This window comes from Eurosta solidaginis, chromosome 4 (assembly GCF_040869045.1).
Source record: "Eurosta solidaginis isolate ZX-2024a chromosome 4, ASM4086904v1, whole genome shotgun sequence".
In the NCBI taxonomy this organism is placed as follows: Eukaryota; Metazoa; Arthropoda; class Insecta; order Diptera; family Tephritidae; genus Eurosta; species Eurosta solidaginis.
In genome coordinates, this window is record NC_090322.1 from 96,898,579 (window position 1) to 96,912,238 (window position 13,660).

The 13,660-nt window shown below is 37.9% G+C and overlaps 1 protein-coding gene across 1 annotated transcript in view; it reads right to left on the reverse strand.

The window, feature by feature from the left end:
• The window catches only part of Spt6 (transcription elongation factor Spt6), a 430,338-nt gene that overhangs the window by 165,783 nt on the left and 250,895 nt on the right, over window positions 1-13,660 (reverse strand). Inside the window, exon 4 of the mRNA XM_067782298.1 lies at window positions 1,854-1,967. Within this exon, the coding sequence (XP_067638399.1) occupies window positions 1,854-1,967 (114 nt within the window). The remainder of the gene's footprint in view (window positions 1-1,853; window positions 1,968-13,660) is intronic.

The window sequence follows — 13,660 nt, forward strand, 5'->3', positions numbered from 1 at the left end:
TCATCCAAAATTTTTTTTATAAGTTCTGGTCGAAATAAGTAAAGAAAGCACTGAATGAAAGCTCCAAGATATCAGATGTCAATGAATTGTTTCCAGTAAATGAAATCTCCTCTGAGCTCTAGACTCATTTTCTTCCAAAGTAACGGTAGCTTTTCAGTTTTTTGTCGCTTTGATGGGGCAGCTGAAGTACTTGTGATCTCTGACCGAAATGGGGCGACCTCTACCGCTTCTTCATGAATGAAGTTACGGCCGTCATCGTTCACGTACTCTACTAATTCATCCACATCAAATTCGAAGTCAGGGTCGGCCAAACTATCATCATCAAAGTCGAGGCCATCTTCACTTGCGTAATCGTCATGGAGGGCGCAGGCGATCTCGCTGTCAGTGAGAGATCGTAGTCGACGAGACATCCTAAAAAGAATAATAAGAAACGCAGTCACGGTTTTCATGCGAGGTATTTCCTCTTTTCACATAATGTAGCCTGCAAGACACAAATACTAAACACCACCCACTGACAAAATACTGAGGATATATCTAAAACAAATAGTGTCACAATAAACTCTGAACTCTTACCTTATACATTTTTACAAAAAATATCCACAATATCCTCAACTACTATTTTTTTTTTGATATTATTTATATTTAGCACTTGCACAGTGTACGAAATTTTTCACTTCACCGACAATATCACTTACTTTGAAAAGGCTAAAGGTACTTTATGAGCAAACACATGTTTCGTTGAAAGAATGAAACGTAGAGTACAGTCTACAATGCTTACCAAAACGAAAAAATAATTGCTGCGTGAATTTACGAAGGTTAAATGGTATGTTGCCTGTGGTCTACAGTATGTTACAGAGGGTTAAACCGACGGATGTCACTCTTTCCAGCGTCACCGATTTAAATATCAAAGTTTGATGAAAACCTACTTTTATGGTAACGGTTTTTACTAGTGTCTGAAGGACAACCTGCGCTTGTCACATAAGGGCTCTCTATCCAAGAAATAAACAAGTAAGGAAGGCTAAGTTTGGGTGTAACCGAATACTACATACTCAGCTGCCAAATTACAGTTTGCAAAACTTTTAAATTACCTTATTTTAAAAGTGGGCCGTGCCACGCCTACTGTCCAAAATATTCTATTCTGCGTCATAAGGTCAACCCACTTTTTCGGTTTTCGAAATTTTCGATATCGAAAAAGTGGGCGTGGTTATACTCCGATTTCGTTCATTTTAAACAGCGATCTGAGATGAGTGCCCAGGAACATACATACCAAATTTCATTAAGATACCTCAAAATTAGTTTATGCCGTTACGGGATACCGTTATGCGAATAAAATTAATATACTCTGTGAGCTCTGCTCAGCTGAGTATAAAAAGGATGTGGGTTCCAAAGCTACAACTCGTTACTGTAATAAGTCTTGAGTGGGCTCATGAATGCTCTGTCTAGCCGTTGCATTTTATGAGTGGAATGCGGAGACAATGATATCACCACACCGTTTTCATGAGCTAAGTTGATCACTTCAATATTATCTGTAGATTTCATCAAGCAAACTTCTCACAATTGTACTCAATTAAATGGTATTCAAGTAAGCTCAACTTGTCCGCCACAAAACTTAAAACAAGAACACGAAAATCAAGTGTTACTTTTCTTGAAAAAGGTGTACATAAGTAAATCAAAGCTGTTTAAAGCGAACCAGAAAAGGTTGGAAACCGATTTGCTCATATTTGCTAACAAAAAAATGGTCGAGCGCGTTTTCAAAACGGAAAATCCGAAATATAAACCGAAAATTATGTGCGTGATATGCCTGTATATTTATAAGAAACTGTAGTTCGGTACTGTACAGAATAGGTACTTACTTCATCATCTTCATCGAACAGCTGCTCTGCAATTGCTTCCCTGGCTAAACCTTCGTCGACATGTTCTTCTTCACCATCACTTTCTTGAATACGTCGAAGACGCTTAAAACGTTTCTGAAATATGTAAAGAAAAACTCTTTAATATTCATAACGAAATATATTGTAACATTTATGTATATACTAAATTTATTGAATAGTATATAAATAAAAAAAATAAACTATGCAAGCTTTAACGAAACAAAGCCTTGTTCCGCTGCAACGATTTGTGGGAGCAGGTCACGATGGACACATTCAGGTCATGTGAGGTCTTTTTATACCTTTCATGAAAATGAAACGGTATATTAATTTCGTCACGAAACCGAAAATTGTAAGTTCTTAAAGGAAAATAGATAGACCCACCATTAAGTATACCGAAATAATCAGGTTGAAGAGCTGAGTTGATTTAGCCATGTCCGTCTGTCCGTCTGTCTGTTTGTATGCAAACTAGTCCCTCAATTTTTGAGATATCTTGATAAAATTTGGTGAGCGGGTGTATTTGGGTGTCCGATTAGACATTTGTCGGAACCGACCGGATCGGACCACTATAGCATATATCCTCCATACAACCGATTTTTCAGAAAAGGAGGATTTTTGTAATATCTTACCCAATTTAACAGATTGAAGCTTCAAACTTCACCATATACTTTCGTATATTGCACGTATTGTTGCCTGAAAATATTGATGAGATCGGTCGTATATATAGTATATATCCCCCACAACCGATTGTTCAGATAAGGAACTTTTCGTAATTACTGCCCTATTTTAAGAGCTAGAGGCTTCAAATTTCAACGAATGCTTACGTATATAGCATATATTGTTGTCTGAAAAAATCATAAAGATCGGTGGTATATATTGTATATATATGGTGGTATATATAGTATATATATATATATATTTTCGCAAATTTTAGCCCCATTTTAACAGCTAGAAGCTTCAAATTTCACCAAATACTTACGTATATAGCATATATTGTTGTCTGAAAAAATCATAGAGATCGGTTGTATATATAGTATATATCTCATACAACCGATTGTTCAGATAGGAAACTTTTCGCAATTTCTACCCCATTTTAACAGCTATAAGCTTCAAATTTCACCGATTGCTTACGTATATAGCATATATTGTTGTCTGAAAAAATCATAGAGATCGGTTGTATATATAGTATATATCTCATACAACCGTTTGTTCAGATAAGAAACTTTTCGCAATTTCTACCCCATTTTAACAGCTATAAGCTTCAAATTTCGCCGATTGCTTACGTATATAGCATATATTGCTGTCTGAAAAAATCATAGAGATCGGTTGTATATATAGTATATATCTCATACAACCGATTGTTCCGATAAGAAACTTTTCGTAATTTCTACCCCATTTTAACAGCTATAAGCTTCAAATTTCACCGATTGCTTACGTATATAGCATATATTGTTGTCTGAAAAAATCGTAGAGATCGGTTGTATATATAGTATATATCTCATACAACCGATTGTTTAGATAAGAAACTTTTCGCAATTTCTACCCCATTTTAACAGCTATAAGCTTCAAATTTCACCGATTGCTTACGTATATAGTATGTATTGTTGTGTCAAAAAATCATAGAGATCGGTGATATATATAATATATATATGATGGTATATATAGTATATATATAGTATATATATATTTTTTTTGCGATTTCGGCCTCATTTTAACAGCTATAAGTTTCAAATTTCACCAAATGCTTACGTGTATAGCATATATTGATGTCTGAAAAAATCATTGAGATCGGTGGTATATATAGTATATATCTCATACAACCGATTGTTCAGATAAGAAACTTTGCGCAATTTCTGCCCCGTTTTAACAGCTAGAAGCTTCAAATTTCACAAAATGCTTACGTATATAGCATATATTGTTGTCTGAAAAAATCATAGAGATCGGTGGTATATATATTATATACTTCATATAAACTGTCATTTTTGCCCCTTTTTTACGGCTAGAAGCTTCAAAATTCATCAAATTTCATTAAATAGTTACGTTTACGTCATATATTTTTGAAAGACGTGATTCATAGTCATAGTTTTTACATGCAGACCACAAAAAACGTGAAGCTTTGCATCCTCACACAGATTACCTACCTATTTTTTATTTTATATTTATCTTAAAAATCGTTTAGATATGTTCAAATTTCACCAAATGCTTACGTGTATAGCATATATTGTTGTCTGAGAAAATCATAGATACCGGTGGTATATATAGTATATATCTCATACAACCGATTGTTCAGATAAGAAACTTTGCGCAATTTCTTCCCCATTTTAACAGCTAGAAGCTTCAAATTTCACCAAATGCTTACGTGTATAGCATATATTGTTGTCTGAAAAAATCATTGAGATCGGTGGTATATATAGTATATATTTCATACAACCGATTGTTCAGATAAGAAACTGTGCGCAATTTCTGCCCCTTTTTAACAGCTAGACGCTTCAAATTTCACCATATGCTTACGTATATAGCATATATTGTTGTCTGAAAAAATCATAGAGATCGGTGGTATATATATTATATACCCCATATAAACTCTAATTTTTGCCCCCTTTTTACGGCTAGAAGCTTCAAAATTCATCAAATTTTTATTTTAGTTATGTTTACTCATATATTGTTGAAATACGTGATTCGTAGTCATAGTTTTTACACGCAGACCACAAAAAACCTGAAACTTTGCATCCTCACACAAAGTACCTACCTGTTTTTTATTTGATATTTATCTTAAAAATCGTTAAGGTATGTAGATCTGTTCACTATATACTTCTTATCTTATACATCCGATTATTCGGAGATTACGAGCGGGATAAGATTATTGTTCAGCCCCATTCATGAAAGGTATGAAGTCTTCGCCACAGCCGAAGACAGTCCCGTTTTTACTTGTTATTCTGTACTTTCTTCCCCATTTTTTTACGTAGTACTTCTCTTTTTATTTTTTTATTTTGCAAAGTTCAGAATATTTAATTATAAGTATATTTAAATCATATGGGACTAGGACCGTAATATAATTTTTTCAAAATTGTTGTGTCAGGATAAACAAAATATTAAAATTACAACTTACAAAAATTACATTTTTAAGTAGAAAAAATATTACAATCAAGTTTTCTGAAATATGAAGTAACATTCAGGAAAAACACCTCAGCGGTTTATATTTCCTCTTGTCGAGGAGCGTCAATTCCCTTTCGAGCATACAATGAAGTCCGTGGGAACTACTACCATTTTTTAAGGCGTGGTTTCAGCGGGAATTATTTCCTGCACCAGAATCAAGTACAACGTTTTAAGCGGCCGAACTGAATGTGTATCCCATTATCTACTACAAGAGGATATGGAACCAGACCGCTGATTTCAATGACATGACAGAAATATAGTGAAGATGCGGATAAGTATCTGGGAGCCTTGTAATGGGAAAAGTAGAAATACGGTATAAGGTTCCGAGCCCCAACATTTAAGGGCGTAGACTACCGTCAGATGTAGGCTCCTTCAGCAAGAGAAGGTGGATCATGTTAAAATATACAGCGGTAATGGTTTTACAGTAACGATGCCTGAAAAAATTAGAAACTTTAGAAAATCCGACGAACCTTTATCGGAACATCAATTACAAGAACAAACAAAAACCTAACGAATACAAACTGGCTCATTTGTTTTTAATGAACTAAGTTGTATTCTTCTTGTACTTCGTTAGTTTTTGGAATATAGTTTACACACTTACACACTAATACTGAAGCCGTATTATGGGTGAGGCGAAAAAAAATTCAAGAAAAAATTTACGAAAACAAAGTAATGACATATAGGCACGAAAAAAAAATTTTTTTTGATTATAAAGCTTCGTTCACTCTAAATCTGTACGCACATTAAGGGTTAAGTTTTTTAAGAATAAGATGATTTGGTGTCATATATCATATTATATAAAAAACACGTGTCACACAATTGAGGCCAATGGACTCCTAAACTACTGAACCGATTTTGAATTTGTTTTGCACCCCGTGTGTATTTTGATCTACCTTGAAATATAGGATAGGTGACTGGGTGACTAGGGTCTCGAGATATAGGCCAAAACGTGGACCCGGGTACCCCTAGAGTGTGTTTATAGAATATGGATATCAAATGAAAGCTGTTGATGAGAGCTTTAGTAGAGGGTCATTTTCATACCCCTGGGTGAGTAGGGTCTCGAGCTATAGGCCAAAACGTGGACCTGGGTACCCCTAGGATGTGTTTATAGAATATTGATATCAAATGAAAGCTGTTGATGAGTGCTTTAGTAGAGGGTAATTTTCATACCCCTGGGTGACTAGGGTCTCGAGATATAGGCAAAAACGTGGACCCGGGTACCCCTAGAATGTGTTTATAGAATATGGATATCAAATGAAAGCTGTTGATGAGTGCTTTAGTAGAGGGTAATTTTCATACCCCTGAGTGACTAGGGTCTCGAGATATAGGCCAAAACGTGGACCCGGGTACCCCTAGAGTGTGTTTATAGAATATGGATATCAAACGAAAGCTGTCGTTGAGTGCTTTAGTAGAGGGTAATTTTCATACCCCTGGGTGACTAGGGTCTCGAGATATAACCCAAAACTTGGGCCAGTGAATGCCTAGACAATGTTTATACAATATGGATATCAAATGAAAGCTGTTGATGAGTGCTTTAGTACAGAGTAATATATTATCCCGAGACGGACTGGGACTGGGATTAGGACTAGGACTGGGACTGAGACTCGGAGTGGGACTGGGACTGGAATAAAATACATACCACCCTCTGGGACAGGCAATAAGGGATGCAGAAGAATAAGAAAAAATTGAGAGAAGAGAAAAGAGATAAGAAGGAGATTGAGAAAGAAATAGAATGAGACGAAGATGGAGATAGATGAAGCGAAAAAGACAGACGGAAAGAGCTTATTAAAATGTATGCAGATAGGCCAAATTTAGGGCAGGACAACGTCTGCCGGGTCTTCTAGTATCTTAAATAAAAGATAATTTATATGTAGTTTTTTCAGCTTTACTGATCTATTAGGGTCAAGTGCAAATAAAATGCGATTTATTCCAGCATTTAGCCCAACATTTCGATAATTATCCTTATCTTCTTCAGGGGCGGTCTATATTTGTTTATAACAAAATACAAAAGGCAAAAATAACATTAGAAATAAAATTACACGATCTAAATTACATAGTTTCAAACAAAGTATTGCACAATTATAAATTTGAATTTTACATGAAATATTACTCCACAAACAATTATTTATATTCACTCACATTGGTATTTAAAAAACGATTTTATTATTACTTTACAAAAACATTAAATGCTACCATCACTATATGGTAAACTTGTCAAACTAAAACTAATTATCTGTGTCGTAGGCATAATAAGTAAGTCGCGGCTATGTCTTGTGTATCTTCTTTCTTGTTCATTGCCTTTTCTCTTTTTTGCATTATTCTTAGCCTCTCGAGTGCGAACCTTGTTCTTTCCCTCGTCTCTTTGTCTATTATTTTTATTGTTGTCAAATCTACTGTGTGTTTGTTGTTTACCGCGTGTTGTGATAATGCCGTGCTGTGTTTTTCTTTGTTGATATCGGCTTGGTGCTCTGCAAGTCGTGTGTTTAGCGCCCTCTTCGTAGTGCCAATATATATTTTGTTGCAATATTCAGTTTCATTTCCTTTGCACTCTATTTGGTATACCACGTTACTTTGTTGTTGTATGTCGATCGGGCTTTTTGTTTTTGTAAAGAATGTTGATAGAGTGTGGTTGGATTTGTAAGCCAGTGTTACTTTTGGGTTTTTTGTTATGTGTTGCGCTAGATTTTCTGAGAGCCTGGTAATATAGGTCGTACTAAAATATTGTTTTGGCTCATTCTTGTCAAATACGTAGACGACGTATTTGCAATAATAAAACGAAGCGACACGGAAATTATCTTAAGCACACTCAACAAATACCACAATAGACTGCAATTTACAATTGAAATGGAAAAAACAACAACATCACCTTCTTAGACACCCGCATATATAGAGCTAACAATAATATTATACTTGACTGGTACACAAAACCTACATCGTCTGGTCGCCTAATAAATTTCTTTTCATCACAACCCTTTAAGTATAAATTAAATACCGCCAAAAATTTTATACATAAAGTACTAACCATCAGCAATCAACGCTAACGCAAACGCTAATATAAACGCTAATATAAAAAATCAAAATGACGCTAAGAAGTAACAATTATCCCAATAAATTAATATGTAATCTAATTGGCCGTAAACAACAAGAATTAATAAATATTCCCACACAAACCACAACGAAAGAGTCGCCGAATGAGCCAAAACAATATTTTAGTACGACCTATATTCCCAGGCTCTCAGATAATCTAGCGCAACACATAACAAAAAAACCAAAAGTATCACTGGCTTACAAATCCAACCACACTCTATCAACATTCTTTACAAAAACAAAAAGCCCGATCGACATACAACAACAAAGTAACGTGGTATACCAAATAGAGTGCAAAGGAAATGAAACTGAACATTGCAACAAAATATATATTGGCACTACGAAGAGGGCGCTAAACACACGACTTGCAGAGCACCAAGTCGATATCAACAAAGAAAACACAGCACGGCGTTATCACAACACGCGATAAACAACAAACACACAGTAGATTTCACAACAACAAAAATAATAGAGAAAGAGACGAGAGAAAGAACAAGGTACACACTCGACAGCCTAAGAATAATGCAAAACAGAGAAAAGGCAATGAACAAGAAAGAAGATACACAAGACATAGCCGCGACTTACTTATTATGCCTATGACACAGATAATTATAAACAAATATAGACCGCCCCTGAAGAAGATAAGGATAATTATCGAAACGTTGGGCTAAATGGTGGAATAAATCGCATTTTATTTGCACTTGACCCTAATAGATCAGTAAAGCTGAAAAAACTACATATAAATTAATAAAACTGATCGGAAATTACCATTAAAAAAGGTAATTTAATCTTCTAGTAGGGCAGGGTGTAAAAATACGGACATTTTTCTTAATAATCCCCCTTAACTTCTGAATAATTGCTCTAGCGGCCTCAGAGGAAAATGCTTTGATTAACCTATCAAAAAAAAATGCATTTTGAATCTTGTGATGTTAATTAAACGGCTGTTATGGCAGATGCCGGATCTCATCATAGTGCTTATGGAGATGTTCCTTTTTAACCCTCTTGGCGGCGGGGCTATTCCAACAATCGTTGGCTAAGGTATCCCGGCTTGTGACAATTTAGCAGAAACTGCCTGTTCAGCATTTAGTTGTGCTCTTTAATGTTGAGCTCTTTGGCCTCACTATATAGGAGATGCTCAGGGGTCATAAGGAGACACCCGTTCTGATTGCAGTATTTTAACAGGCCTACAGCCTTTTACATAATGTGTTTCTTTATATTTTCTACCAGCGCTGCCGGCAAGCGACTTGAGGATTTTGTTGCGGCTTTGTACTTTTTATACAATTTCGGTGCCATGTGCCTTGAAGGTGAGAGTATTATCGAAAGTTATCCCTAAGATATTTGAGTGACTTACATTCGGTATCGTAACGACATCGACGTGAATGTCAATTTGTTTCTTCCACGTCGTGAACAGAGTGGCCGTGGATTTTTTCGGTGATAATGTCAGGTTGCGCGGGGTGAAGAAACAGGGGAGGTAGCTGTTTATTTTAGAAGCTAATTCATCTATAGGAGTGTTAGGTCCCGTTGCCATTATCGTGCACTCTTCGGCTTAGGAAATTATTGTGACTGCTTCCGGTGGGGAATAAAGCTTTGATATGTAGAAATTAACAGAAGTTGGGATAGCACACTACCCGAGGTACCCCTGTTTGATTCTCCTAGTGCTATGCATTTTTCGGAAGCAATCTTGATGGGTGGATAGGCGTAGATTCGCAGTGAAATCAGCAAGACGGTTTCCTATGTCTTCGCTACTGGCGAAAGGAAGGATGGATATCGGTCGATATGACTCGCCTTCATTAGCTTGTTTTCCAGGCTCTAGTAGCGGAATTATCCTTGTTATTTTTCATTTTTCGGGAATGACAAAGGACTTCAACGACATGTTGAAAACGTGCATTAGTGTGTTTATTCCTTCAGCGCCAAAGCGTTTTTGCATAGGACCCAGAATAATCCGAACGGTGCAACCATCTTTTACACGTGATACACTGGCAAGAGTAAGACCGTCTGAGGTAGATCCTTTTCGGCATATGCAACAGAACAACAGCCTGGAACCAGGGTTAGGTTCAATACCTTCCAGGAGCAGGAAGGTATGGAGCAGTCCAGCTGCAAGGAGCTGCTCCGAGGATGAAAATTTGTGGGGAAGACGCAACAAATTAAATGTACTTACACTGAAATTATAGCCCTTGATTGGGATAAAAGTACAAAGGGCTGTCGTGGGAAGCGTCATCAAAGTGGTGCCCCTCTTTAGCGCCTAAAGCAACTTCTGCCCAGAGAGTTCGCCAAGGAACCTTGGAGATCAGCGCGTAGAGAGGGCCAAAAAACTGTACCAGACATAGAGCCGGTAAAGGTGTCACCGCCCACAGCTGCCAGTACACAAGTATTGCCAAAGCTGTGGAAGGGTGTGCATTGCATACCGACGAACCCAGTAGGCACCCAGAGGGATGCCACGGATTAGCAGTTGGATTCTTTAGGGACGTCCTGTGAGGGTTGGGATGGGCATAATCCCACCTGACTATCCAAATAGGGTCTGCTTTTCGGAGGAATTGAACTAAACCAGGGCAAGCGGTTCTATGTACCGGAGCAACTCGGAATTTTTTCCCGATCAAGGGCTGTAATTTCAGTGTAACTCGCGTAAGGAGTCATCAACTCCTAGTCCCCCACACCAAGTGCTCCGTATGCCAACTAGGTATATATTTATGATCGCGCCATCGGTCCAATGCAGTTAATGCCTTGGCCGAGGTCACCTTTATAGATTCTCCGGGCTCAGAAATGGCAACCGTCCGGCCGGCGCATTCGTAGCACCATGCTGCGACAAAGCCTTAATCCTTCAAGACGTATTCACGCATCACTAACTCCCAGAGTGGCGACTGCCCCCTTGCACTTCAGAATTATGCAACTAAATTGTAACAGGTTATCGGGAAAGATCGCGGAGATAATTGCACCGATGCATACCGACCAGACAAATAATTTGCGGTCCACCTTTTGAGACTTGGAGGAAGGGAGGACCCTTCCAAGTCTTGCAGTGACGTCCCATAATTGACCGTATCAAAAGCTTTTGATAGGTCTAGGTGGGGTTTTTAATTTAATCGACAATTTACTTCCGTGTTAATGACGTTTAGCGCCGTGGTAGTGATATGTAGTTTTCGAAAGCCATGCTAATAATTGGCAAGTCACAAATTTGCAGTGAAAGAGGGAAGCAGAATGGCTTCAAGTGTTTGGCTACTTGCGATAGGAGAGATATGGTACGATAAGAATCTCCTATTAATGAGGCTTTAATAGCGGAACCACCCTGGCCATTTTCCATTTGTCGGGTATGACGAAGGTGGACAGGGACAGGTTGAAGAGATGACCTAAATAATTAAATCCCTCTTTTCCTAGTTTTTTAAGCTATTCCATCCGAGCCTACTGCTTTAGATGGTTTGGCATGAACGATGGCATCTTCAATCTCTTTGGCGGTGATGGTAAGAGGTGACGCGCTGCGTTTATGCTTGTGTGCATGTCTGTCGACCCGCGGTCTGGCTTCGTCAACCGTAGAATGCATTATATATTGTCGGCAGAAAGCGTTTGCGCATTTTTTCGCATCCGACACCACTTTATCGCTTAAGCGGTTTCGATAGGGACTTTACGGTGGACCATAGCTTACCTATACCGGCAGATAGGTTACAATTCTTGAAGTGATCCGTCCATTTGTTCCCAATTTTGTCACTGTGCTTAATCGGGTTCGATAGGGACTTTACGATAGACCATAACGTGCCTACACCGGCAGAGAGGTTAAAATTCTTAAAGTGTGTTCATCCACAAGCAATCTGAAGCGTATAAACCATCCCTTATTTGCGGGTCGCCGGGATCGAGATGTCTTATAAGGTCACGTTCTCTCGCTAAATTTGCGGCTTCCGCCGGAAAGTGGGGCCGAATTTCGGGAATTCTCCCGGCGGGAATGAAACCTGCCGAGGCGGATTTAATGACCTTACGGAAGGCACGCTCCCCTTGGCGGGCATCAGTCGGGATAGGGAGGGCAGCAAAGCGGTTGTCTGTAAAGTATTTGTATTCGTCCCACTTTCCTTTTTTAAAGTTTATGAAAGTGCGTTTTTCTGTGACGATGAAGTCGGCTGGATGCTCGAGTGAAATAAGTATAGGCAGGTGGTCGGATGCCAATGTTACCATCGGCTGCCAGTTGAAGCAGTTTACGAGTTCTGCGCTCACGATTGAGATATCTGGCGAGCTGTGACAGCTTCCTACCTTACGTGTGGGGGCGTCTCCGTTTATTGTGCAGAACTTCGTTTCTTCTATTTGGTCCGCCAACATCTACTGTCCGCCTGTATGTTAGAATGCCACAGATCGTGGTGGGCATTGAAATCGCTTAAGATAATGTCATTATCGCAAGTGAGTAGTGCACTGATGTCAGGGCAGTATGTATATAGTCACATATGGGTATACATACATATGTATGACCTATACGCATACATAGTGATGTATTTACAAATACACCTTCCCTTTGAGCACCAAACATCACGCGTTGCTTAATTCGTTATCACCAAGCTCTTGTTCTCAAAACATGTTTAAGCTTTGATGATAACGTCTTAGGAATAGAGACATAAGTACATATTATACATACATGAATTTAAGATGTACAGAAAAATACTAAGGTTATGTTAAATGAATAGAAAAGAAGTCAGTCTGGAAATGTACATGCGATTGAACGCATTATAGAAATAAAAACCTATTGTTAATTAATTAAATAAAGGTGTTTAATTTCCAACCATAAAATATAAGTTAAGACGAGAAACTATTGATGCCCACCCTCGTAACAGATATATTTTCGCTATCATAATAAGTAAAATACTTAACGGTTTCGCAAACACTTGCAATGCAAGAGTACGATGAATGCTGGGAGAGCGATCTGTGTTCCTGGCAGCGGAGATGGTGCGAACGCTGGCCCTACTGCAGTGGTTCTAATTGGAATAAATTATAAGAGAGCATTAGTAAGGAGCGGTAGCTTCACATATTCTTTTGAGAAGTATGTTGTTTCCTTACTTTGTGGCAATTGGACCAACAAGACGTTTTGCGCGACATTGCTTTGTGAACATTAATATAATTAATATTGAATTAAATGTTAACTTTTATAAAGAAACCAAAATTTTATTTTCATTTTATTTTTAATTTATATTACTATTTCGAGGCAACATGCAACAAGAGTTTGCAACATTAAGATAAATCATCCTGAAGAATGGTGATCATATTGCTGGCGACGAGGAAAAAAATTAAAAATTAATAAGCATTTGACATCGGATCTTCGCTAATAGAAAAACTATCCATGCTGTGGGAATTACAAGAAGAAAACTGAACTGGGGTGCAGAACTAAGTAAAGGATTAAAAACTCTAAAACATGCAAAGATAAAGAATCAGGATTTCGCACCAACTGCACGGCATACGTGGGGTTACAAAAACAAAAGCAAAATACAGCACTAAGAAGGAAGGAATTTCAAACAACGGTACGTGGGAATTTCATCATCATCAACGAGCGGCTTAGCGATGTAGTATATCAGCTTAATATTGTA